At 39.4% G+C, this 25498-nt stretch overlaps 2 protein-coding genes across 7 annotated transcripts in view; one reads left to right on the forward strand and one right to left on the reverse strand.

Moving 5' to 3' along the window:
- Positions 1 to 6356, reverse strand: part of ppp6c (protein phosphatase 6, catalytic subunit) — a 26394-nt gene extending 20038 nt beyond the window's left edge. Inside the window, exon 1 of the mRNA XM_043720191.1 lies at positions 6249 to 6356. Coding sequence (XP_043576126.1) covers positions 6249 to 6323 — 75 coding nt within the window. The 5' untranslated portion in view covers positions 6324 to 6356. The remainder of the gene's footprint in view (positions 1 to 6248) is intronic.
- rabepk (Rab9 effector protein with kelch motifs) overlaps positions 1 to 25498 on the forward strand; it is a 66627-nt gene that overhangs the window by 29820 nt on the left and 11309 nt on the right. For 2 of the 6 annotated variants that reach the window (XM_043720187.1, XM_043720185.1), the window contains exon 2: positions 8923 to 8990. In XM_043720187.1, coding sequence (XP_043576122.1) covers positions 8923 to 8990 — 68 coding nt within the window. Of the gene's footprint in view, positions 1 to 6563; positions 6644 to 6936; positions 7032 to 8911; positions 8991 to 25498 lie in introns of those variants that run through there. The other 4 variants (XM_043720190.1, XM_043720189.1, XM_043720188.1 and 1 more) reach the window with 4 other exon arrangements.

Here is a 25498-nt window from a genome sequence, read left to right on the forward strand (position 1 = left end):
GTCTGGTGGTGAGGGAGCGGCAGTGAAAGAGGCCCAGGACCTCCATGTCTTCGGCAGAGTGGGAGGGGGAGTTGAAATGTTGGGCCACGGGGCGGTTTGGTTGATTGGTGCGGGTGTCTCGGAGATGTTCCCTAAAGCGCTCTGCTAGGAGGAGCCCAGTCTCCCCAATGTAGAGGAGACCGCATCGGGAGCAAGGGATACAATAAATGATATTAGTGGATGTGCAAGTAAAATTTTGATGGATGTGGAAGGCTCCTTTAGGGCCTTGGATAGAGGTGAGGGAGGAGGTGTGGGCGCAGGTTGTATAGTTCCTGCGGTGGCAGGGGAAAGTGCCAGGATGGGAGGGTGGGTTGTAGGGGGCGTGGACCTGACCAGGTAGCACTAATCCAGAATCTAATTGCATTGGAGTTAATCCTCCTTCCTGTACAAAAATGAATTCTTGAGTTTTATAACATCATCTAAATTACTTTGTCTGAAAATATTAATCATTCCTTTCTAAAAAAAAGGCAAAAAAAATCCATAAATCCAAGCATGTATCTGCCATTCTTGAGAGTCAATCTGACATGAATGTTCCAGACATCATTAAAGAAAGACATCATGCAGCATGCCTACTCATCTACAAAGAGTCAAAAGATCCTCGATTCATCAACTCATCTAAACTCAGCTGGGAAAAGAGAAAAGAGAAAAGATCACTGCATTTTTTTTAAAAAAAATAGTGCCAAGCTACATAGGGAGTAAAGTTAAGCTCCTTTAAGTTCCTAAGTACTATTCTGTAACTCTTAATAGAAAGCATTCATTCACTGTAATGTCTGGTGAGGCAGGATTTGCTTTGGTTGTACTGGTACCATTCAAAACCATTTACAAGGCTGCTAACACTCATTGAATTCACCCTCTGCTTAAGGTACTATATTCCGAGCAAGGCAAGAAAAGTAAACAAAGCAAAAATAGTTGTATTGGATTCACCATTATTCTAATTTACAAGTCATTTGTATCTTCAATCTATTTTGTAGATTCCCCAGTCTCAAAAAGAAAACATACAAGAGTAGCAAAAAGAGCACATGGTAGGAACAGGATGGCAAAATATAGTAAGAAAATGTTTAACTACAGACATACTTGTAGACTAGACACAAAGTAGTAAACAGAAGCACAGAATAAAAAGAAATCAAGTAATTAACTCATCTTGAGCATTTACCATCAATTGTTCACAATGTTTCGTTCGACTTGCATGAGAAGCAAGAAAAACATTAAATATTTATTTTGCAGAGCAGTGTAACCAACTACCAGAACTCTATGGTTAACTACATTATTTCATCCATTTACCCGTATTCCCCACTGTTAAAGCAGAACTACAAGCAACATTTAAACAGTAAATATTTAATTTAAAAAAGTAGAATGAGTTTCTTTTGGCATGGGATCAATAGCACTTAGAAACAAAATGTGTGAAGTTGCTGTGTTACTAACAGTTGGATAACATGCAAACATTGCTTCATATTGTTTTCTATGTCATCAATCAGATCAGCCACAATCCCACTGAACATGCGAGCAAGCTCGAGGGGGCCAAGTGGCCCATTTCTGCTCAGAATCTGTACGAGCTGTACTAAATGTTAACCTGTTAAAAACTTTAGTTTAATGCTGAAGATACATGTTTTAAAATTGCAGGAATAAATATAAAAACATACAGTATCAAATTTTAATAAGGTGGTTGAATAATAAAGAAATACATCATTCTTCACCATTTCTCTATTCACTTAGACGTTAAAGAAATTATTTTTCTATTTTAATACCCTCACACAGCCTGAAGTTTGTTTTTAAGTATTTATACACATGATAAAAAAAAACATACAATCGCAATTTCATAAAAAGTAAATAACGCAGATGTTGGAAATCTAAAATAAAAACAATGCTGAAAATACATAGCTAGTATACAAAGAAGTAAAGTAATCGCTTCCAGCCAATATTAAAGATGTAGATTTTGCAACACATGATCAGAAAAACAGTTCAGTGAAAGATGCAGAAGTATGGTTTTTAATCACCAAAACTAGACAATGCCTTCAAATGTAGCTGATCAAGGCCTTATTTATAGAGAAATGTTCATGTTTATCAATTTATATGCATGCATACATAATGATATCCACACCCAATCTACCCTTTGGCACTAGCAATAGGTACAGAAGCATGGCAGATGCTGAGAAATAAGAGGCGGTATTAGTAGGAAGGACAAGGAGACAATAAAAAATTAAATGGTACAATTTAAAAAAAGTGTTGCCAGAATAGAAAGGAACATGCGCGTATAGATCTTTGAAGGCTAACAGGCAGGTTAACAAAGCAGCATATGCAATCCCGGACTTTAAATAAAAGATAGAGTACAAAATTCACAAAATTATGATAAACCCATATAAAACAATAGTTTGATCTCAACTGGGAGTATTCTGTGTAATTTGACAAAGAACGTGAAAACTTTGAGAAAAGAGGATATTTATTAGAATTGCTCTGAAGTGAGGGATTACAAGTATGCAAATGGATTATAGAAATTGGGGTTACTCTTCATGAAAGAATGATCAAAAAGGGAGTTTTGAATGAGGGAATTGGACAGCGTGAATAAATGGCTGAAGTGTTAATGATCAGAGGATACAGATACAAGGCATAGGATATAAGGAAAAAAACTTAGGAAGCCAGAAATGACTAATGGCATAATTAAATAAGTTATCATTTGTGAATGATAAATATAAACAGTAACAAAGTGCAGTTGGCCTATTGATTTCAAATGGCATTTACATTGTATAATATATATCCAAACTTCATAAATGTTGGTAAAATGGCAAACAACAAAAAAAACTGAAATGTATAGAGGTGTTTCTTTGAATGTTGAGCGTTTTAACTAATTATGATTCAGTAATTCCAGAGATGAGTAAAGGCATCCACTTAATTCATGCATTTATATTACAAAAATATAAACCAAACTAGTAATCATTGGTGTGATTTAACTACACTTTAAGCAACTTCTACTGAACAATACTGGGTTACACATCAAGGAACATGAATTGCAATCACCATCTGGATGATGGTTAAAAATCTCAACACCAGGTATAGTCCAACAGATTTATTTGGAAATACAAGCTTTCGGAGTGCTGCTCCTTCGTCAGTTAGCTTCCTGCTTGTACTTCTAAAAGCTTGTACTTCCAAATAAACCTGGCAGACTATAATATGGTGTTGAGATTTTTAACTTTGCCCATTCCAGTCCAACACCACCACCTCCACATCTGGAACATGCCACCAAAACACTCCATGGATGTTAATCATCTCCAGATTTTGGCTCAGGAATAAGTTAATGACCTTCTTGAGTTGATGTGTAGTTATGAAGGGTGACATGTTAGTTTACTGTGTTTCTGAGAAAAATAGACTTCATGAAGGTTGTTCACAGGAATTTCCAGATTTTACTCTAACCAGGCCTGGACTTCTTTTGGACTTCTTCCAGGAGATTGGATCATAAAGGATTTGATTAATTATGTCCCTGGTTGCAGTGTTGAGATGGGAAGAATTATTCAAATTTGCCCTCATTAGAAACATGCTCTTTTTGTCAAAGTACATTCTGACTTATTTTACAACCAGAAAAAGCCCAATATTCACCCTCTTGTGGTGCAGTGGTACTGTCACTACCACTGAATCGGGAAGGACAGGTTAAAGTCCCACCTCTTCCAGAGGTGTATAACAACATCTCTGGATGGGTTGATTAGAAAAATAGGTGAAATTTTAAAAACAACAAATACAAACTGCAGTTGATTATTCTGAATGTGAAACTTTTGTTTAAACCAATGCTTTCCAATCTTTCTATGATTACAGTGTAGGAGGCCATTTGGGTTTGCATCAGTTCATTGCAAGAACAACTCAGCTAGTTCCACTTCTTCCTCAAAGCTATACAAATTTTATTTCTTCAGATATTTTCCCCAAATCCCTTTTGAAAGCTTTGACTGAAGTTGCCTCAGTGAAATTCAGTGCACAAAGCCTAACTGCTTGCTGCATAAAAAGATTTTCCCAAATTTTGTACATGGTTCTTTTGTAATTTTGTCTTGTATCAGCAGCCTTTGGTTCTCAACTCTTCAGTCTGTGAGAACAGAACACTTTTACTCCATTTCCGCTGCTTATGGCCTTCATGATTTCATAGACCTCTATAAAGACTCTACTCAAACTTCTTTTGTTCGGAGAACATTTCCAGCTTCTATAATACACATAAAATGAAGTCAAGCACTCTTGTAAATCTTTTTCTCTAAAGGCTTGACATCCTCCTCCCATAACTTGGTCTTCAAAATTAGAATAGAAGGCCAGAATCCCTACAGTGTGGAAACAGGCCATTCCGCCCAACAAGTCCACAGCAACTCTCTGAAGAGCATCCCACCCAGTCTCACCTCCTCTGCTTACCCTATCCCTTGACTCTGCATTTCCTATGGCTAATCCACCTAACCTGCATATCCCTTGACATTAAGGGCAATTTAGCATTGCCAATCCACCTAACCTGCACGTCCTTAGACTGCAGGAGACCAGAGCACCCGGAGAATAGCCACGCAGACATGGGGAGAATGTGCAAACTCCACACAGATAGTTGCCCGAGGCTGGAATTGAACCCAGGTCCCTGGCACTGAGACAACAGTGTTAACCACTAAGCTGCCCCAATTGGAACAATAGTACAGTTGAAACTGAATCAGTGTTTTTTTAAAAAAAAAGTTCCACATAGCTTCTTTGTTTTTCTACTCTATCCTTGTATTAATTACGAGCAGGATGCTGTAAGCCTTATTCACCACTTCTGCAACCTGCCCTGGCATATTCAACAGTATTGGTGCAGGTACACACCCCCACCTCCTGGAACCCCGTTTCCACATCCTTTTCAGACTGCCCTGTCTATTTTGTAATGTCTTTGTTTTTACTATCAAAATATGTCACTTCACACTTCTGTGCATTAAATTTTGTCACATGTTCACCATTCCACCAGCCTATTACTCTCCTTCTCAAAGTTCACAAAACTTCCAAACTGTGTAATTTGCAATTGCTCCCTGTAAAACTTGCTTTGACTACAAATACATATTACAAAAGCTGTGGTTCTGGTACCAATTTCTGGGAAACCACACTATAACTTCAAGTTCCAGAAACAACCACTGGAACTAATGTTCCAGTCACAGAACCAACTTCATATCCATGGTGTCACTATCCAATTTATTCCATGGGCTTCAACTTTGCAGAGAAGCTTATCATGTAATGCTTTATCAAACCCTTTTTGAAAATCCACTTTGACCACAAGAATCTTATTACTGTTATTAAATGCCTCTACTACCTGGAAAACTCAATCCTGTTTTAAACATGTGGAAAACGTGCAATTATCCAGTCTTCTGGAAACATCCCTGTACATGGAAAGAAAATGTTAGTGCTTGTTACTCTCAGTACCCTAGGATGCATCTCGCTGAAAGTAACATTTCTTTATCCATCTTTAGCCCATCCAGCATCACAATTATTCTCTTCCTTGAACCATTTAATCAATACCCATCAGCGTTTGAACAAACTACATGACACTTTAGCATTTTTAAGAACTTAACCTCTCCACAACTCGAATTTGAAAGTTTTCCACACCCGTTATGACCTACGTTAAAACTACAGCTTCTCTTTGGGTTTAATATGCAGTGAAATCTGTCTGCCTTGACCTAATTGAAACAAAAGCGTGGATTTGGATTAGAATTAGAATTGTGATTAATCAGTGACAAGACATCTCTTTGACTGAACAAAACACCTGACATTACGACAATCCATCCTTCCAACACCACTGAGAAGCAAATTCAATGACTTGTACCTTTGTTGAAACAAACGACATTTTACTTCAAGTGTCTCAGCTCGGGTACACAGGTCAGGCTTCTCACCTATTAATGGTCCTATCTCCGGGAGTACTGGATTAGCACTTGTGATGTTTTGATTGTGGTGACATAACATTGTCAATGTAATGATCCACAGAAAATAGCCCCGAGGGAGTCCACCTTCTGCCCGTTGTATTTATGTCAAAATCCAAAAGTAGACAAGTACCACAGAACTTAAGACATAAACGGAATATAAAGGTACAGCCTAAACCTGTAGCCTTGACAGTTCATATTGCGTCGCTACAAAATGTAATCGCCAAGTGAAGTGTCAAATCTACTTAGCAATATACAGATAGAAAAATAAAACCCTATAAAATTAAGTTAAGAAAAAGGAGAAAACTATGAAGACGATACCTTTAGGTCATTTTCCGGGAGATATTTACACTGCCGAGCTATCTCCACATACTTATCCAGGTCCAGAGGCGCCATTTTGGGACACGGACTGAGCGGGCCCCAGGCCAATGACGCGCTTCCGGTATCTAAAGCGCCGGCCGCCGGCTAAAAAAACTGACTTCACTTTTCACCTCGCTCTGAAATGCGATCGTTCGCTCATGACTGTTTTGTGGTTGCTGAGGGTTGATCCCGTTCCATAAACCGCGCCGAAGCTCTAATTGGGTCTATGCTCGGGAGTTTAACCCCACAGTCAGGCGCCTCCCTCTCCATCGGTTGGCTCGGTGGTAAAGTTGAAAGTTCAAGGGTTGCAGATTTCCTTTAACACCGCTCGAGGAACAAGTCGTAAGGAAGGAAGGGTACGAAGCTTTCGCTACACAGACTTATTGTTGTATTAAAAGCGAGTAAAATAAATGCCGCATCGGTTAGTCTTTGAGGTCCTGAAGATTAGTCAGTGGAATATGGGGGGAGAAGGGAGCTGCAAAGTGGATTCTTTCAATCTTGGCCTTCAAATCGCATTCTGGTGCTGCCTGTATTTGATATCTTTCCAGGGACCCCACATTTATGAGATTATTTTTAATCTTTGTTGTATTCGTGTATTGTTGCGCGGAAGCAGAAGTGACACTAAATTACACATCGATCTTCTGTTTAGAGAAGGTCGACGTTTGTTCAGGTATTCCCAGAGTGCTCCTTTTAAACCTGAAGAACATGAACAGGCTGATGTGAAAGCTTATAAAAAGGCCATAAGTATGTAACATTTAATCTGCTCTTCTTTGGTAAGAAAGGCGCGAGGTTAAATCGATCATGAAAGCGTGCAAACTAATAAAAGACAAGAAATAAAAAATGGAATAGCAATGAATGTTTCGTGATTATACTGACTTGGCGTATCGATGCATAATAGCAATTTGGCGCATGATAAGAACCGGGAAACATTGATTGTGATCTGTGAGAAAGACAGTGTAGACCTTCAAAAGGACATAGTTGAGAGTGAGTTGCTGGAAAAGCACAGGAGGGGCTCATTCCTGATGAATGGCTCCGGCCCGAAACGTCAATTTTCCTGCTTCTCGGATGCTGCCTGACCTGCTGTGCTTTTCCAGCAACACACTCTGAACTCTGATCTCCAGCATGTGCAGACCTCACTGTCTCCTTCAAAAGGACATAGGCAGGGTGGTGGACTTGGCAGATAAGTGGCAGAAAATCAGACGATACGAAATAAAGGATACAGTTCTAAAGAATGCGCGACTCGAGAGACACCTGAGTGTGCATAAATCAGATTGAGAGAATGGTTGTTAAAGCATACAGTATCCTACATTTTATTGTTTGGAAGGATAAAATAGAAGAGCAACCAGATTATGTTAAACTTATATAAACATTGGTTTGGCTTCAATTACAGTACAGTACATTACATCCAGTTCTGTGTATTACACTCTCGGGAAGATGTGAAGGTAGAGAGAATGTAGAAAAGATTCATGAGAATAATTCCCAAGTTGAGGAACTCCAGTTATTTAAATGGATTAGTGCTGTGGTAATTGTTTTGCTTGAAGGCTTAGAGGAGCTTCATTAGATGCTATCAAAATCATGAGGGGTCTAAACAGAGTGGAGACGGGGGAAACTGTGGCCACTTGTGTGGAAGGTTAGAGAATAAGAAGGCATTGCTTTTGAGAAATTGGCAAAAATAGCAGTGGTGATATATATAACAAAAATTTTTGATTGGTCCCATCGAGTAGTTAGGATATGGAATGCACTGGCTGAGAGTACAGTGAAGGCAGGTTTAATAAAGGCATTCAAAAGAAAGAATGTGCAGAATTAGAGGGAGAATGCAAGAGAACGTCATGAAGTAAGTTGCAAATTTTGAGAGCCACTACAACATGATGGTTTGAATGGCCTTCTGTGAAACTGGAGTGAATAATACAGTGGTTATCCCTCAACTGATATCAGAGTGATATCAGAATGAACACTTTGTGTGTTCATTTTTTAACTCCATCCCAAGAATTGGTAAGAAATCTTGAATGAATGAATGAGAAAACAGATTCAAAATTTCAGACAGCTGTTGACAGCTAGTTTACAACATGTACATGCATCAATCAAAGTCATAATGCCAATGTCAGATTTTGTAAAGATGTAGAGATGTCAGTGTTGGACTGGGTTGGACAAAATTGGAAGTCACGTGATACCAGGTTATAAGTCCAGCATTCCTGATGAAGGGCTTGTGCCCGAAACATCGACTCTCCTGCTCTTCATATGCTGCCTGACCTGCTGTGCTTTTCCAGTGCCACTCTTTAGGACTCTGATCTCCAGCATCTGCAGTCTTTGCTTTCTCCTGTAAGTCATGCCGGTTTATTCAAAATCACAAGCTTTCAGAGCACTGCTCCTTTGCCAGGTAAAGTCTGACAAAGTTTTCACCTGACAAAGGAGCAGTGCTCCGAAAGCTTATGATTTTACTAAATCTGTTGGCTATAACCTGGTGCCATGTGACTTCAGATTTTGTAAAAGTAGTAAATTACTTTATGGTCACATTGAGACTATAATATGCTGTGCTGCAGTTTGATTTCATGTTAATATTGTTTAATGCAAGTAATTTTTACACATTTGATAATGTAAAAGTTTAAGTATTCAATATCTGACAGTTTTATTCCAGATTTCTCAAAAGGCTATGGGATTGCTGACTGTCTTGGAACCAGGGGAAAGACCCCAAATAGCAACATGGTAGGCTCTCAAAGAATGTGTATATTTAATCTGACTATATTTGCAGGAATTGCAACTGTAAAATGGCACCTGTAAAACAGGGATAATGTCCCTACCTCACTTTTGTTTTGTTTTATTAATTCACATAGTCATCACTGGCCAGGCCAGCATTTGTTTCCTCTCCCTATTACTATAGGTCTGGAGTCATGTGTAGGCCAGACCAGGTAAGGATGGCAGGGAACTAGGTGGGGTTTTTTTTCCCAGAAATTGAGTGGTTTCGTAATCATCATTAGATTCCTAATTCCAGATTTTTATTGGAATTAAATTACATAATTGCTATGGTGGAATTCAAACCTGGATACCCAGAAAATTAGCTGTCTGATGGATTAACAGTCTAATGGGGATACACAGTGGCTTACTGGTGCTTTCTTCTGCTGTTACAACTATACATGAATTACAAGTTTTAGGAAGATGATATATAAATCTGTACAGTACTACTTGCCATTTCACTTAAAAAAGACACTAGAGAACATGCAAAAATATTTATGGAATTAAAAGCAGAAAATCTGTTTTCACAGGAGTTCTGTATAGCTTCTTGTTGGAACTCATGCTGTTTGTGATATATGTTATGATTTGAATTTAAATGTAAGGGTATGATCAAGAATTTCACATATGGAATAGAAATTAGTATGGTGGTAAATAGTGTAAAGGGTAACCATAACTGCGGGAAGTCATCAAAAGACTAGTTAACTGGGCAGAGCAGTGTAAGTTGGAATTCAACCTAGTATACTGTAGGTAATGCACTTGGAGATGGATTTCAAGGCAAGGAATTACACTAAGTGGTTGGACTCTGTGTAAAGTATTAATGATCAGAGGGACCTTGGTCCATATCCTCAGATCCCTGAAGATAGCAGGATAGGGTAGCTAAAGTAGTTAAGAAGGCATATGGGATATTTGCCTTTATTGGAGGCATAGAATAAAAGAGTAAGGAAGTCATGCAAGATCTGCATAAAATGCTATTGAAACCACAATTTGAATACTGTGGGCAGGTCTGGTCACCACATTATTTGAAGAATATAACTGTACTAGAGAGAGGACAGAGGAAATTTATCTGGATGTTGCTTGGGCTGGAAGGTCTGAGCTGTGCGCAAAGATTGGATATGTTGGGATTGTTTTCCTTCGAACAGCAGAAGTTGAAAGGGGAACCAGCTGGCAGTGTATAAGATTGTGAAGGGCATAGATAGAATGGATAGGAAGGCATAGGGGAGTCCAAAACTAGAGGATATAGGTTGAAGGTAAGAGGTAAAAAGCTAATGGAAGAGTTGAGATGTTTTTGTTCCACCAAGATGGTGGTAGGAGTCTAGAATTCATTACCAGAGTCAAAGCTCTTGTAACATTTAAGCAGCATTTAGATGTTTAGATACAGGCAGTCAACAAGTTGTGAATGGGTTTTATTCTTGAGTTAGTTTTTACACAAATCGGAACACAATACACGACAATGTAAAACAGCCTTTCAAATGTACAAGAAAGTGCTCGTATGTTGGATTTTTAAAATTAATGTTAATACATCCTGGATGGAATGAGCATTAGCCCATCGGATGTTTGTACATTAGGGATCCCCTGTGATTTGCATTGCCTTATCCTCCATGATTAAGGGCAAGAAAGCTTGAAAATGGCATTCGTGCCATCAGATCTTTGTCTGGTATTCGATGGGTTGTTGGAAATGTTTATGAGACACCAAGGAAAAACTGTGTCTGTTGTCTTAACAAGACAAGACTGGTATCTGACTTAATAGAAGTACTAAACTGGGTGAAAGCTAACTACGATATTGGGCAGGAACTGAGGAATGCAGATTTGAAGGTAAATCCACATCTGTCATGTGGGAATCTTTTAAAGGCTAGTTGGTTAGAGTTCAAGACCAACATACTCCTGTGAAAGTGAAGGATAAGGATGGCAAGATTTGGGAACCTTGGATGACAGGAGAAATTGTGACCTTAGAAAGAAAAAGGAAACAAATGTAAGGCGTTTGATAAGGTTCCCCATGGTAGTTTACTGCAGAAAATACGGAGATATGGCATTGAGGGTGAGTTGGAGGCTTGGATTAGGAATTGGCTGGATGGAAGAAGACAGAGGGTAGTAGTTGATGGCAAAGTTCCATGTTCTATGTTCTATGTAAGGCTTAGGGAACTGAAGTCAGACAGAGGTATTGAGGAATATATAGAAAACTAAAATTTCTTAAACACGGAGTTAAGGAGGGCTAAAAGGGGCCATGAAATAATCTTGCCAACAGGATTAAGAAAACTCCCAAGGATTTTTATATTTATGTAAAGAGCAGGAAGGTAGATAGGGAAAGTGTAGGTCGACTCAGAGGCAAAAAAAGGGAATTTATGCAAGGAGCCGGAGGTGTGGGTGAGGGCCTTAACAAATACTTTGCATTGGTATTCAAAGTGGAGAAAGACATGGTGGATGGTGAGTCTAGGGAATGGTGTATTGATACTCTACAACGTGTTGATGTAAAAATGGAGGAGCTGTTGGGTGCTTTGAAAGTCATTAGTGGTAGATAACCCAGGACCTGATGGGATCAATCCCAGAATATTGAGGTAAGCAACGGAGGAAATTGCTGGAATGTGGTACGAAATCTTTGTATCCTCTTTAGTTACAGATGAGGTCCCAGAGGACTGGAGAATAGTCAATGTTGTTATTTTATTTAAGAAAGGAAACAGGAATAATCCAGGAATTTACAGTCTGATAACTGGCTTGGTTGTAGATGACAGAGAATAGTAGTGGAAAGATCTGTGACCAGTGGTGTTCCACAGGGATCAGTCCTGGGATCCCTGTTGTTTGTAATATATATAAATGATTTGAAAGAGAATGTAGGTGTTCTGATTAGTAAGTTTGTGGATGACACAATGGTTGGGGAGCTGCAGATAGTGAGAAAGACTGCCAGATTATATAGATTGGCTGGAGACTGGTCAGAGAAATGTCCAAATTAAATTCTGGCAGTGCCAAAATATGAGGTGATGCATTTTGGAATGTGTAATGTAAGCGGGAAGTATACAGTAAATGGCAGATCCTTTAGCATTAATATACAGAGGGATCTAGGCTTACAGGTCCACAGTTTCCTGGAAGTGGAAATGCAACTGGATAAGGTAGCCAAGAAGGCATATGGAAATGCTTGCTTTCATCGCCCGGGGCGTAGAGCATACAAACTGGCAAGTCGTGTTGCAGCCGTAAAGAACTTAAGTAAGGCCACATTTGGAATATTACTAGTTCTAGTCACTGCGCTACCATAACGTTTTTAGATTAGATTAGTTTCCCTACAGTGTGGAAATGGGCCCTTCGGCCCAAAACGTCCACACCGACACTCCAAAGAGTAACTCACCTAGACCCATTTCCCTCTGACTAATGCACCTAACACTATGGGCAATTTAGCGTGGCCTGTTCACCTGACCTGCACATCTTTGGACTGTGGTGGGAAACTGGAGTACCCGGAGAAAACCCACACAGACACGGGGAGAATGTGCAAACGCCACACAGACAGTCGCCCGAGGCTGGAATCGAACCTGTTGTGAAGGCTTTGGAGAAGGTACAGAAAGGTTTACGAGGATGTTGCCTAATTTGGAGGTATTAGCTATGAGGAGAGATTGAAATAAGTCAGTTGTTTTCATTTGAACCACGGAGGCTAAGGGGCAACCTGATTAGGCTTACAAAATTATAAGAGGCATGGATAGTTGGAGTCTTTTACCCAGGGTAGAAATGTCAATTATTAGTGGACATAAGTTTATGATAAAAGGAGGTAAGTTTAAAAGGGATGTGAGGGGCAAATTTTTCACATAGAGGGTGGTAAGTGACTGGAATGCACTGCCAGAGGAGGTAGTAGAAGCAGATACAATAGCCATGTTTAAGAAGATACGTGATAAGCAGGGAATAAATGGATATGGACTGAGGTAAAAGATCTTTAGATTAGAAGGGTATGTGTTAACAGGCTTGATGGGCTGAAGGGCATGTTCCTGTCCTGTAATCTGGGAAGCTACCGCTCATCTAAGGCAAAGATTCAACATTACATCCAATCTGCGAGCACCGCCATTGGACACCCAAGGATGACAGTCTTCAACAACTGTGACATCCATGCTGATACCAAGATCCTGTGTATAAGGCAGTCATCCTTCTATATAGTTCCAAAACTTGTACAAAATATAAATGCCACCTCAAGGCCCTAAAATTGCCATCAAAGTCAGCTAGATTTGAAACATTAGCTTGCTTTCTCTCCATGGATGCTGCCTGACTCACTGTGATCTTCAGCACTTTTTTGTTTTCAGTACAGATTCCAGCATCTGTGGTATTTTCTCCTACACTGTTTGAGAAGGACTCTCCACTTCAGCTAGGCTAACTGATTTGGAGAAAGCTCCTTTATGAAGGGAGACAATTCTTTGATGTACACAGGTGAAGTGGTGCTTTCAAACAGTTGTATCGATGTCAATGTTCAGTTATTCAGTCAGTCTGAAGATTTCACCATATATATTACCGAAGGAAACTTTCCTGCTTTATTGGAAATAACATGGCTGGAGAAAATCAAGGGGCTGAAATAAATCATTTGTCAGATTGATCTGCCAGAAACTGATCTACCAGAATTTTTAAAGAAACATGCCAGTATTTTCATTAGGGATCTGGGAAGCATGGAAAAGATCTGTCAGATTAAAAATCAAGGATGAGAATCAAGCAAAATGTTGGAAGGCTAAATCTTGGCCCTGTGCAATCAGATGAAAGGTTGAGGCTGAATTAGAGGTATTAGTCAAGATGGGAGTCCTTGAACCTGCAAAAATGAGTGATTTGGTCACCCCTATTGTACCAGTAACACAACTGCTATGAATTTAGAATTACATTTAGAATTAGAATTCCTACAATGTAGAAACAAGCCCTTCGGCCTAACAAGTCCACTAAATCTCCAAAGAGTAACCCCCCAGACCTATTCCCCTACCCTACATTTACCCCTAACTAATGAACCTAAACAACACATCCCTGAACACTATGGGCAATTTAGCATGGCCAAATCACGCCCATAGCTCGCACTTCAATCAGAAGTCACGCTGGCTTTCAGGAAGGATTTCCTCAGAGACTGAGAGAAGATTTGGGTGATCTTTCTAGCAATCGAGAATAAGGAGTTTCCTTGGTAATTCATACAGCCTACTTGTCTCCTTTCATGAAGTTAATGGTGTGGTGGTTGCATTCCTGAGATCGGTTGGGGTTTTTTCTTTGTCCCAGATTTTCAGAATAGTTAATGGAGATGAAGGATAAGCTCTGCTCCTCCAAGTTTGAACATCTTTTCTGGAATCCTGCCACTCCTGTGGCTCTTCTGTTATCAATGTGTCTCATGACAGCTTCAACTTCGACATACTAGGTTGGAGTCCAAGACCATCTGGAGGAAGTTGGGGATTTCCTCATACACATGCTCGTTGACAATTGCACCAAGGTTTCGGAGTTCTGTGGAGTGTTCCCTCCTTTGGAGGCTGATGTTATCTCTGCCTTTCAAAAGGGTTCCATCCTTATTCTGCATTAGTTTGAGACCAAGGATGTTTGGTCCATATATTACCTTGAAGGCACTGAAGAAAATCTGAATGGTGTGCTTGTCAGCAAAGAGTTACTGCTCCTTAGCTTTCTTAGTCCACCATTGGTTCTTGATTTCTCTAGATCTTCTTTGTAAGTCTGCTTTTGCTGTTTGATGACATCTCCTTTTGACTTGTTGGTGATATATTTTGCCAGACACAGAGTGCTAAATGCCTTCCTAACCAATCTGTCTACCTGTCCTGTTCTAGTGGCAAGGAAATCCATGTTGGTAAGGTCTGAGGGGAGAAGCCAGATGAACCTCAGTACAAAACAAGTCCTTGGTGCTGACTCAGACAGGAGATACTCATGTGATTTCAACTGTTGCAACAATACATGAAGGTTGCAACAGAGTGAGAGCCTCCAGTCGGTGAGGTTTCCTTGCCACTGGAACTAATCTGGTACCTGACATCAGCAAGAACGGAGGAAGGGTGACCAGATTTAAAGAAATATTCTGTGGTCCAGTCAAAGAGAATTTGTGGTCTTGTCTGATCTAGCCATGTATCAAAGCTTGGAGAATGCCAATTAACACGGTTTAAATGTTTTGTAGCAGTCAATAATAAAGACCAGCAGAAACCCCAAACTCTAGTTGAGTGGTTTCAAAATGCTTAATCTTCCATTAAATTAAATTGAAGTATGATGTCATTGTTCAGTCCATTCCCCGACCAACTTTTGAAAGCTGTTGAACTGCTGCAAACGTTGCTTTTCTATTTGTTAGTGTTTTTTAATGGGAGAGAGATACTTTTTGCTCAATATTTAAAGAAAGCTAAAATTGCTGTTTTTATCTCAAAGATTTGACATATTTAAGATAAATATAGCACATCCATATGAAACACAACATTTCCTCCATAATAATCTATAATTGTACCTACAATTGTTGGCCTTGCATTTTTGAATATTATAAAGAAGCAATTGATTTGAGCTGTGGTTGGATTGCAACCAATCACGGAAAGAAATGATAATTTACAGGAGATTGTGTCCCACTGTGAATAAATGTATAAGTTTATGCAGAATTTAATGTAGCAAGTGCAGTGATTGTAACAAGATCAGCTAACTGGACCTGATTTGAGGGAGGAGTGGGTGGGAGGCTGTTAATCTGGTCTGAGCGGGGAGCCTGGCTGACATAACAAAAGGGGAATGTCAGAGATGCTGTCACTTTGATAGCTGATTCTGAATGAGGCAGTACTAAAGTAAATAAATAATAAATACTCTGTTCATGTGTAAATAAAGGGTGACTTGGTAACCGATACTGGCCTCTGTGGAGTTATTTCAAGGAGTAAAATACAGTCCTGAGGAAACTCATTCGCAACAGTCGGCTTTGCTTACATCACGCATTTGTTTGGGAAGCTTGACTCATTTAACCCTGCATTGAGATGTAGAAAGAATGTGGTTTTTTTTCCAAGCAAATGCCATGTAGCAGACAAAAAGCAATAAGCAGTTCACTTGACAGCCTGTGGAACTGCAGCTTTTTCAGTTATTAGGAGCCTAATTTTCTGATGCGGGAAGTACGAAAACTATTCAAGAATTGACATAGTTAAGAAATATTACAACCCCAAGTCACCTCTAATTCTGAGACATAATCATTTTTACTTGGCAATTGGAGAACCAGGGGTATCTGTAGAAGGATTATTGACTAGGTTAAGACTGCTGGCAGAAGACTGACTTTGCTTTAACCCTTAAAATGCATGGAGACCATCTGAGTTATGTGGAACTAATGATGTAACTATGCAAAAATGGATATTAGCTGAAGCCCAACTGGACTTCAGTCAGGCACTACAACTGGCTTTGTCATTGGAAAATGTGACAAGTGGAGCATATGAATTGCAGGGTATTTCAATGGAAGTGGACACTTTCATCAATCTGACTGAGTTTGGGAACACTACTGATTACAAGCAATTGCATTGCCCCACTCAGGACATATTCTAATCAGAGAAACTCTTAAGTCAGCCCACAGCAAAACCTCAAGACAAGTCAAGCCTCGGCCAAAATCATTTAAAACTTTCTTCGGAATCATGACCAGCAAGCCATAGTTGCTGCCAGTAAGCGGACTCGAGACAGCAAAACAGTCCGACTAAATCTAATTTAAGTGAAATAACTTATAAGCTGGTATCCAGGAGAGGTCATACCCTGGAAAGTCCATTTACATCTGGTTCAGAACAGTTAAATTGCTTAGCAACATACAAATCAGAACCAGTCAAGATAAACACATGGCTCAATGATTATCTGGTTCTGATAGAGGTTGATACAGGTGCAGCTGTACCAGGCTAACAAAAAACCCTCTGGACACCAGCTGTAAAGTTTGTGTAAGACCTCAGCCAGGCTGAGAACCTATACATGGGCACCTTTGCAGGTTAATAGTACAATTTTAGTTCTGGATTCCTATGAAAAGCATTTGGTTCAGTTCCCAGTGACTGAAGTAAAAGGCTAGAGCCGAAACTTGATGGGATGAAATTGATTGCAAGAGATTCTCTTAGCTTGGTTCAACATTTTTCTATTAGAAAATGGTTGCCTCAGTGACGTCTTCCAGGAAGATCTGAGACTATCAGAGGAGCCAAGACCACCTTGCATGTTGACCAGGAAGCAATTCCACAATTCTGCAAGGCCCATCCAGTGCCATTTGCCTTACAGGCAAAGCCAGAGGCAGAAATCAGAAGGCTGGCAAATTAAGGAATCATCAAACCAGTCCACTTTGTATAATTGGAAGCATCAGTTCTCCCGATTTGCGTTTGTGAGGATTTTAAACAAACAGTAAACTGCTTTTCTCAGCTGGCTAAATTCTCATACCCTCACATAAAGGATGTAGACACAAAGCTGGCAGGAGGGCTGTCCTTCACACAGCTGGACATGAGCCTTGCTTACTTGTGAGGATTCCCAGAAGTATGCTACAGTTAATACCCATAAGGATCTGTATGAATATTCAAGACTGCCATTTGGGGTATCCTTAGTCTGTTCAATTTTTTAGGAATTGATTGAGAACAATGTGCAAGGTCTGCCTCCGGACACCATTTACCTAGATGATGCACTAATAACAGGGAAAGCTAGTAAGGAACACAGGGAATGTGAATATCATCCTAAGGGGATCTTTCCGAGGCGTACGCCGTTTCTCCCAGGCAGGAAAATGTGTGTTCCAGGCACTTCAAGTGACCTACAGTGCCAACAAGGTACTAGTTGGAAGATAAAGTGAGGGTGATTAAAAGTGTCTTGACTCGTATGTCCGTCCAAGAGCTAAGATCATTTCTTGGGCTAGTAAATTATTATGGACAGTTCATACATAACGTGGCTTCCATCCTGGCACCTTTTACATCAACTTAAAAAGGGTTACCCTTGGAAATGGTTGTATAGACAAACCCTAGCTGTCAGTGAAATAAAGAAACAACTATCATTCTCTTAGGTGTTGGCACACTATGATCTCAAGAAAGATTTGGCATTGACATGTGATGCTTCCCCATATGGCATTAGAATGGTATTAGCTCATAGGTGGCCCAGTGGGGAGGAATGACCAATAGCATGTGCATCAAGAATTTTGGCTAATGCAAAACATAAATATACCTAGATCGAGAAAGAAGGATAGGCAGTCATATTTGGAGTAAGGAAGTTCCACCAATACAGTTATGGATGAAAATTTGTGACAGGCGCACACCACAAACCCCCTACTTGGTCTGCTTTAAGAGGACAACTCATAACTTTGGGCTACATGCAGCAGTGGGCTTTAATACTAAGCATTTATAGTTACAAGTTAGAACACCATCCAGGGCGTCAAGTAGCTAATGTGGATGCAATTAGCTGCCTTCCTTTAACACATACACCACCAACTGTACATCCAATGGAAGAGTCTGTAATGATACTAAATTTCCTGTACACATTCCCAGTCACAGCTGACAGTATCGGACTTCAGATGCAGAAAGATCCAGTCCGTCCAAAACTGAAACAACTGCTATAAATGGGGGAATCCAAAGAGCCATCACAAGTAGAATTGAAGCCTTTGAAGCTGGAGAGCCCAGCTCAAGGTCGAGTGTGGCATATTGTTGTGGGGAGTCAGAGTGATTGCCCCAAGCAAAGGTCACTGTCAAATACTGGCTGATCTCCACCAGGGCAATCCAGGGGTCTCCAAAATGAAGATGGTTGTGAGAAGTTATGTCCAGCCTGGATACGAACAATGCCATGTTGGTGGGATAATGCCTGGAGTGCCAACAGGGCCAGCAACTCCTCCACATCATGGGAATGGCTGGGTGAACCAGCAAACGGTTAAACGGCAACTATTGCAGGTCCTTTGCAGGTTCAGTGTTCTTAGACATTGTAGATATCCTTGCAAAGGAGTTGGTTGTGTATAGAGTCCATTCATAAACATGGGGACAATAGAAAAACTGCACATCTTTTCCAATACATGAACTCCTGGAAATCTTGGACATAAATAACAAACCATAATTTACCAGCAAGGAATTTGGGTATTCCTAAAGTCTATGGGATTCAACAAAAAAGGACAGCTCCGTACTACCCAGCATCCAATGGACTGACAGAAAGAGCAGTCCAAACTTTTAAGGTTAGCTTGAAGAAACAGACTGCTGCTTCACAGTTCTTATTTGACTGCAGGCCCATGTAATTACAAGGATAGAACTAGCAGGGTTACTAATGGGGAGAAGACTTTGCACCAGGTTAACTCTGACCTTCCAGGACCTGAGAGTCAAAGGTGAAACAGCATCAGGAACACCAGTGCCAGACACCAGACTCCACCAAATGAGAGACCCAGTTTGGTACAGAGGACAAGGTTTGGTGTAACTGGCCCCATGTGAGTAAGAGTTCTGGTTGACGTGAGGTCAGGACCAGTGACATATAAAGTTTGGTCAGGCGCAATGATCTTGAACAAGCAGGTGGACTATATGAAAGCTGCAAATTCACAACCAGTAAGGCCCCACACAACAAGCTCAAAATAAAGCTTTGACAAAGGGTCAGTTAGACTCAAAACGTTAGCTCTTTTCTCTCCTTACAGATGCTGCCAGACCTGCTGAGATTTTCCAGCATTTTCTCTTTTGGTTTCAAAATATCAAGTATTGTCAAATCCACAGAATCTGAAACGGATGTGATGGATGTAGCCGCTTTGACACCTTTTGCCATTGGAAGAAAACAGGGAAATTGTGCTGAGGTACTCCTGGCGCAAGAAGCAAGTTCCTGTGCGTTACCTGCTGCCTGTATTGGACACCATGTTAGAGGACACTGAAATGGTGCTAAAATGTCCAAGGAGGGCTCTCCAAGAAAAAGGACCGGCATATGTCCTCAGACTCAGAGGGTGGGATGTAGTAATTGTGACGAGGGCAGCCAACAGGACATCTTGGATTATGTGTTCCCTGATTGAGGCTGTTAATCTGGTCCAGTCGGGTTGTCTTGGCTGATATCTAGAAAGGGAATGTATAGAAAGGGAATGTCAGAGATGCTGACACTCTGGTAGTTGACTCTGGATGAGACAGGACTAAAGTGAAGGACTGTTCATGTTTAAATAAAGGGTGACTTAGTGTTGGATATCAGCCTCTATGGAGTTATTTCAGCATGGACTAAAGGGAGTTCCCTCTGTCCCATGACACGTTAGCAGTTTCCTGTGCCAATTTCCCTGTCCTTCCTTTCACTATATCTCATAGGGCTACTGTTCCATGGGTGCCAGTCACCATATAGTTCCTCACCTTAATTTCTGTTGTTCATGACTCTGGTATAAGACTCTGGTGCAGCCGCATCTGGAGTATTGTGTGCAGTTTTGGTCGCCATACTATAGGAAGGATGTGGAGGCACTGGAACGGGCGGTAGGTATAGGACAGGTGTTAGTGGTAGATTCTTTACTCGGATAGTCGTGAGTTCATGGAATGCCCTGCCAGTAGCAGTGGTGGACTCTCCCTCTTTATGGGCATTTAAACGGGCATTGGATAGGCATATGGAGGATAGTGGGCTAGTGTAGGTTAGGTTGGCTTGGATCGGTGCAACATCGAGGGCCAAGGGGCCTGTACTGCGCTGTATTTTTCTATGTTCTATGAATGAGTCTTTGTGTCCTTAATTACAAAGGTTACCAGAAGTAAGAACAATTCTTTCCTCACTTGGAATTCACCCAGAGGTCCACTTCTATAGGATTTGCTGGATTCATGTCAAGTGGGAGAACATCAAAAATTTTAATCCAGGGTCCTATTACAAATGTATATTTTTGTAGGACAATTTCACTCAATTGATTGGGTGCTATCTTGTATGCTGGAAACTTTTGTTTATTCAGTGTTCCTCCAATGCGAATTGGCTTTAACTTGATTTAAGAATTTAGACCATTATTTATAAGGAATGCAAACTTTCCATACCTGTATTGGGTATAACGCAATTCTAGTCCTATTAATTTAAATGGTTAGGCTATTGCGTGATTTTCTTATAATGTGAGATCGCACGAGAATGGAACTATCATGTTATATCATCACTGACTGTAATATTATTGGATTTAGCATGGTTTTGTGGTGTACTGTCAATTTGAGTTTGGTTTGAAGGAAATTAAAAACTCTTCTGCTTCACAGCTAGCATTTTAAATCTAAAGCTATCGAGGATTATAAATCAGGAGGGACATGGATCAGGTGATTAGCCACAGTCTTTTTCCCAGGGTGGGGGGTGTCCAAAATTAGAGGGCATAGGTTTAAGGTGAGGAGGTAAGATTTAAAAGGAAGCTAAGGGTAACTTTTTCACACAGGGTGGGGCATGTTTGGAACGAGCTGCCAGAGGAAGTGGTGGAGGCTGATACAATTATAACATTTAAAAGGCATCTAGATGGATATATGAATAGGAAGGGTTTGAAGGGATATGGACCCAATATTGGCAAATGGGACTAGGTTAGATTGGAATTTCTGGTTGGCACAGATGAGTTGGACCAAAGGATCTGTTTCCATGTTGTACTCTATGATTAAGGTACCTTATATACTGAAATAATAGTTGACCTCGTGTAAAAGTCGAGTCCTTATTTTTGGCCAGAAAATCTGGAATTTTCCATATATCTCATGTAAAATTCAACCCAAGTTCTTCACAGATAAGATCAGCATTTATGAGTCAGTGTGCCAGTCGACCCACTCCACTGCGGATCTTCCACTTGCTGGCACTCGTGCTCTGCTCCAGGTTTTCAGAATTACTGTAATTCATCGTGTTTTTGTTCTTTATTCATTTAGAGGTCAGTTGGGCTTCTGCAAGTGATATGGTATGAATTTTGACGGGCATGATTCTCAGCCCCTCAAAAGTAGTTTCCATGTAATAGTCATTAATTTAACTTAAAATGTAGTCAAAAAATGTACTGTTACTCGAATACATACAATATGAAATATGGTATGTTCAGATATTTAATTGTAAAATATTAACATTTAAAGATATATCAGTGAAAATATTTATAATATACATTTTTAGGGTAAATGTTTCTGAATGAGATGTCGCAGCATTCCTCCTCGTTTTTGATATTAGGAACAAAACTTCTGGAAACTGAGCAGGGTATTTCACTTATCCATGAATCCAATCCAAACATTTGGAGAAAACTCAAATACTTTTCAATATAAATCACTACACCCTACACAATACCCTTAAGCGAATATTTATATGTCAAAGACTGGATTGGAATTCACAACTTTCTGACCAAGGTTTGCATATATGACATCCGAATGTCCCACATACTGTAATTTAAAGGATATTGATATCCATACTAAAAAAGAACATATTAATTAAACTAAATTAATTTATGTTTTAACTTGGCAAAGGCATTAAATAATATTAGGCTGTAAAGAAACATTAAAACTTTTAAAATCATATAAGTTTTGATAAGTATTAATAATAACATAAGTTATGCACTGATAATGACATCAAAAGAATTTTCATTTTTAACAATTAATAAACAACCTAGAATAGGAGCCCAGAAGTAATTTAAGTCCATCACGATATGTTGAACATAGTTAGCTTTTATTTAGTAACAATAAAACAAAGTTGCATTTCATATCCAAGTTTGAAGCACAAACTTGAAAAGTTACAGTTGCATTTCGTGTTGATAAACTTCCAGTGTAAAGGCTGTGACTTTTTGAATATAAAATCACATATACATGAGTAGTGGGTTTCGGTGATAGTTTACCTTCTTTTCTACTTTGGATTCTTTGTTTCTTGAACCATCTTTTCCTTCATGTGCAGTAGATTTCTTCTATTCTGCCATAACTGCCATTTGAAGATTAAACTATTGATTTGACTTGTAGTGCATTCACCTTTTATTTCCATTTTGATTTCTTATTTTCAATCCTTAAACACAATCAATTACTGAAAATAGTCAATATATCTTCAAGAGCTCCCCACAACTTCCCAGATGTGAGTGGGAAAAGTTCAATATTAAGTTGCTTATTATAAAGATGACCTTATTTTATTGGCCAGTAGGAAACAATCAAAATGACCAATTTAATCCCTACATCAATTTCCAAAGCATCGTTTGACTAAAAACCTTTGACAGAAACAATAAAAGCCAGATTTTATTTTTTGTCTGAAACAATAATCCCATATCTTTTATTTTTTTCCTTGAGCCTAGATCACTATGAGTAGAATTTCTTTCTGATAGCAATTCTCTTTCTAGTTTGTAAATAGTTCATGAAGGGGTGACTTGACCAAAAATTGTAGCACATTAATCGACCTTTGTTCTTCATTTTTTTGTCTGGCTTTAAATTGAGTTGGTATTCCCAAAATGTGAGAATATCAAATAAAATCTGAGAATGCAATGGTTAATTCATCAGTATTATTCTTGCTTACACATGTTTCTGCTTATCGTGGAAGGCACTATATTTAACCAATTAATATTTTTAGTGAACCAATGAGCTGAAGCTCGCCATATTACAACTCCAGTATACAAAAGGCACATACAAATGTGACAGAGCATTAGAAAGAGTTTACATGTCCATCCAGGACCTTTCTATCTTTGTGCCAATGTAGTAACCATCCAAGAAATTAATAACGGTTAAATCAACCTTTAAATAGCAAATACTACTGTTTACATTAGCAAGTCATTAAGAATTTCAAGCTAGAATATTGCAGTTGTCCCAACTGCAGTCTACGAAATCAGTAGAGAGTGGAAGTTAATACTTGGATTTTTCTAGTTTGTGTGATTTATCAAATTGTTGTGGTTATTAGCTGTGACTCAGTTTGAAGTTTATAGATTCAGGTAACTTTCCAGAGTCACAAGCACAAAATCTAAGCTGATATTTGAAAATTGGAGTTGCTGTCTTTCAAATGATGCTTTAAACCTAGCTGGCATTCAATTTCTTAGGTGAATGTAAAACAGTGTAACTAATACACGTTATCTGTTCATCATTATATTGCTGTTTTTGGGAGTTTGACCATGAGATTTAGAAGCAGATTCCCTTCCTGTTAAAAATATGCCAATCTCGGCAATGAATATAGTTAATGACACAGCCTTAATTGGTCTCTGCAGCAAAGAATTCCATAGACTGACTACACTCGGAGAAGAAGTTCCTCCACATCGCTGCCTTGCTACTGTACTTGTTTCCTACGTTAAGCAATGGCTACACATTAAAAGTACTTTGTTTGCTGCAAAGCATTTTGGAAAATATCAAGATTGTGAAACCTGCCACATAATTGCAAATTATTACTTCTATATACTTACTGAGCTATTGAGGCATTTCAATATACATTACATATGTGGATTCTTGAATGGAAATACTTTCTGAAACTCCTTTCACCTTCTCATGCAAATTTAAAACAATGTGACCTTTCTAGATGTGACAATGTTTTTACTTCCCTTAACAGAAACTGAATACTTTTGGTGGAATACGTTGGTATATTTTAACAAATTATTGTTGTACATTATTATCCATGTTCTTGTCTGTTTTCCGTATGCCTTAATATCCTGATTCTGATTGTAATCTTAGGACAGGGACAAAACGGAGATGAGACACTCGCCACAAGGAACAAAAACAAAATGGTACAAAAGCAAAATATTGCAGGAAATCTTAAAAACAAAACAGAAAATGCTGGAAATATTCAGCAGTTTAGGCAACATTTGTGAAGAGAGAAGCAGTTAATGTTTTTTGTTTATCAACCTGGTAATGAAAACTAGAGAAATGTTTAAAACATTTAACAGGGCTAAGGAGGTACAAACCGAAGGAAAGATGCGGGAAGGTCTGTGAGCGGTTGGAGGACAGGTTAGACTAAGTTACAAAAGAGATGATGAAGCAAAGCACAGATAATCTGATGACCATGTGTCATCACTAAGTCATAGCAATATGAGGATTAGCAGAAATCTTAAAAGCTATATGCCTATCTTTTTTGGTGCAACATCTACTGGCCAGCAAAGGAAAACATAGTGGAAATTTCTGGTGGAAATGTATGATATAAAGAATTCTCCAGTGTACAAATGTATACAACAGTATATTGGATACAAAACATTTTCTGTACCACTTCATAAAACTTACTTGACCAACCTTCTACTCTGTTGCTTGATAAAGATAATATATCATTTTTACTTGTAGTGCCAAAGCTAGCAGTATTTGATCCACAGTTTAACAGGCCTTTTTCTCAACTTTTACCTATTACCCCTTCATCAGTTGTGTTCTGTCACTCCATTAATATAAGGGCAAACAAGTTGGAGAGCATACTAATGAGGGTCAAGTTTGTGGTGTGGAAAAGCAGGTCAGGCAATATCTGAGGAGCAGGACGTTTCGGGCATAAGCCGTTCATCAGGAATGAGGCTTGTGGGCCAGGGGCTGAGAGATAAATGGGAGACGGTTGAGGTTGGGGAAAGGTAGCTGAGAATGCAATAGGTAGATGAAGGTGAGGGGGAAGGGGATAGGTCAGAGAGGAGGGTGGAGCGGATAGATGTGAAAGGTGATGGACAGATCAGGAGGGTGGTGCCAAATTGGAGGCTTAGGACTGGGATAATGTGGGTTGAG

The sequence above is a fragment of the Chiloscyllium plagiosum genome, chromosome 30, assembly GCF_004010195.1.
Source record: "Chiloscyllium plagiosum isolate BGI_BamShark_2017 chromosome 30, ASM401019v2, whole genome shotgun sequence".
Lineage (NCBI taxonomy): Eukaryota > Metazoa > Chordata > Chondrichthyes > Orectolobiformes > Hemiscylliidae > Chiloscyllium > Chiloscyllium plagiosum.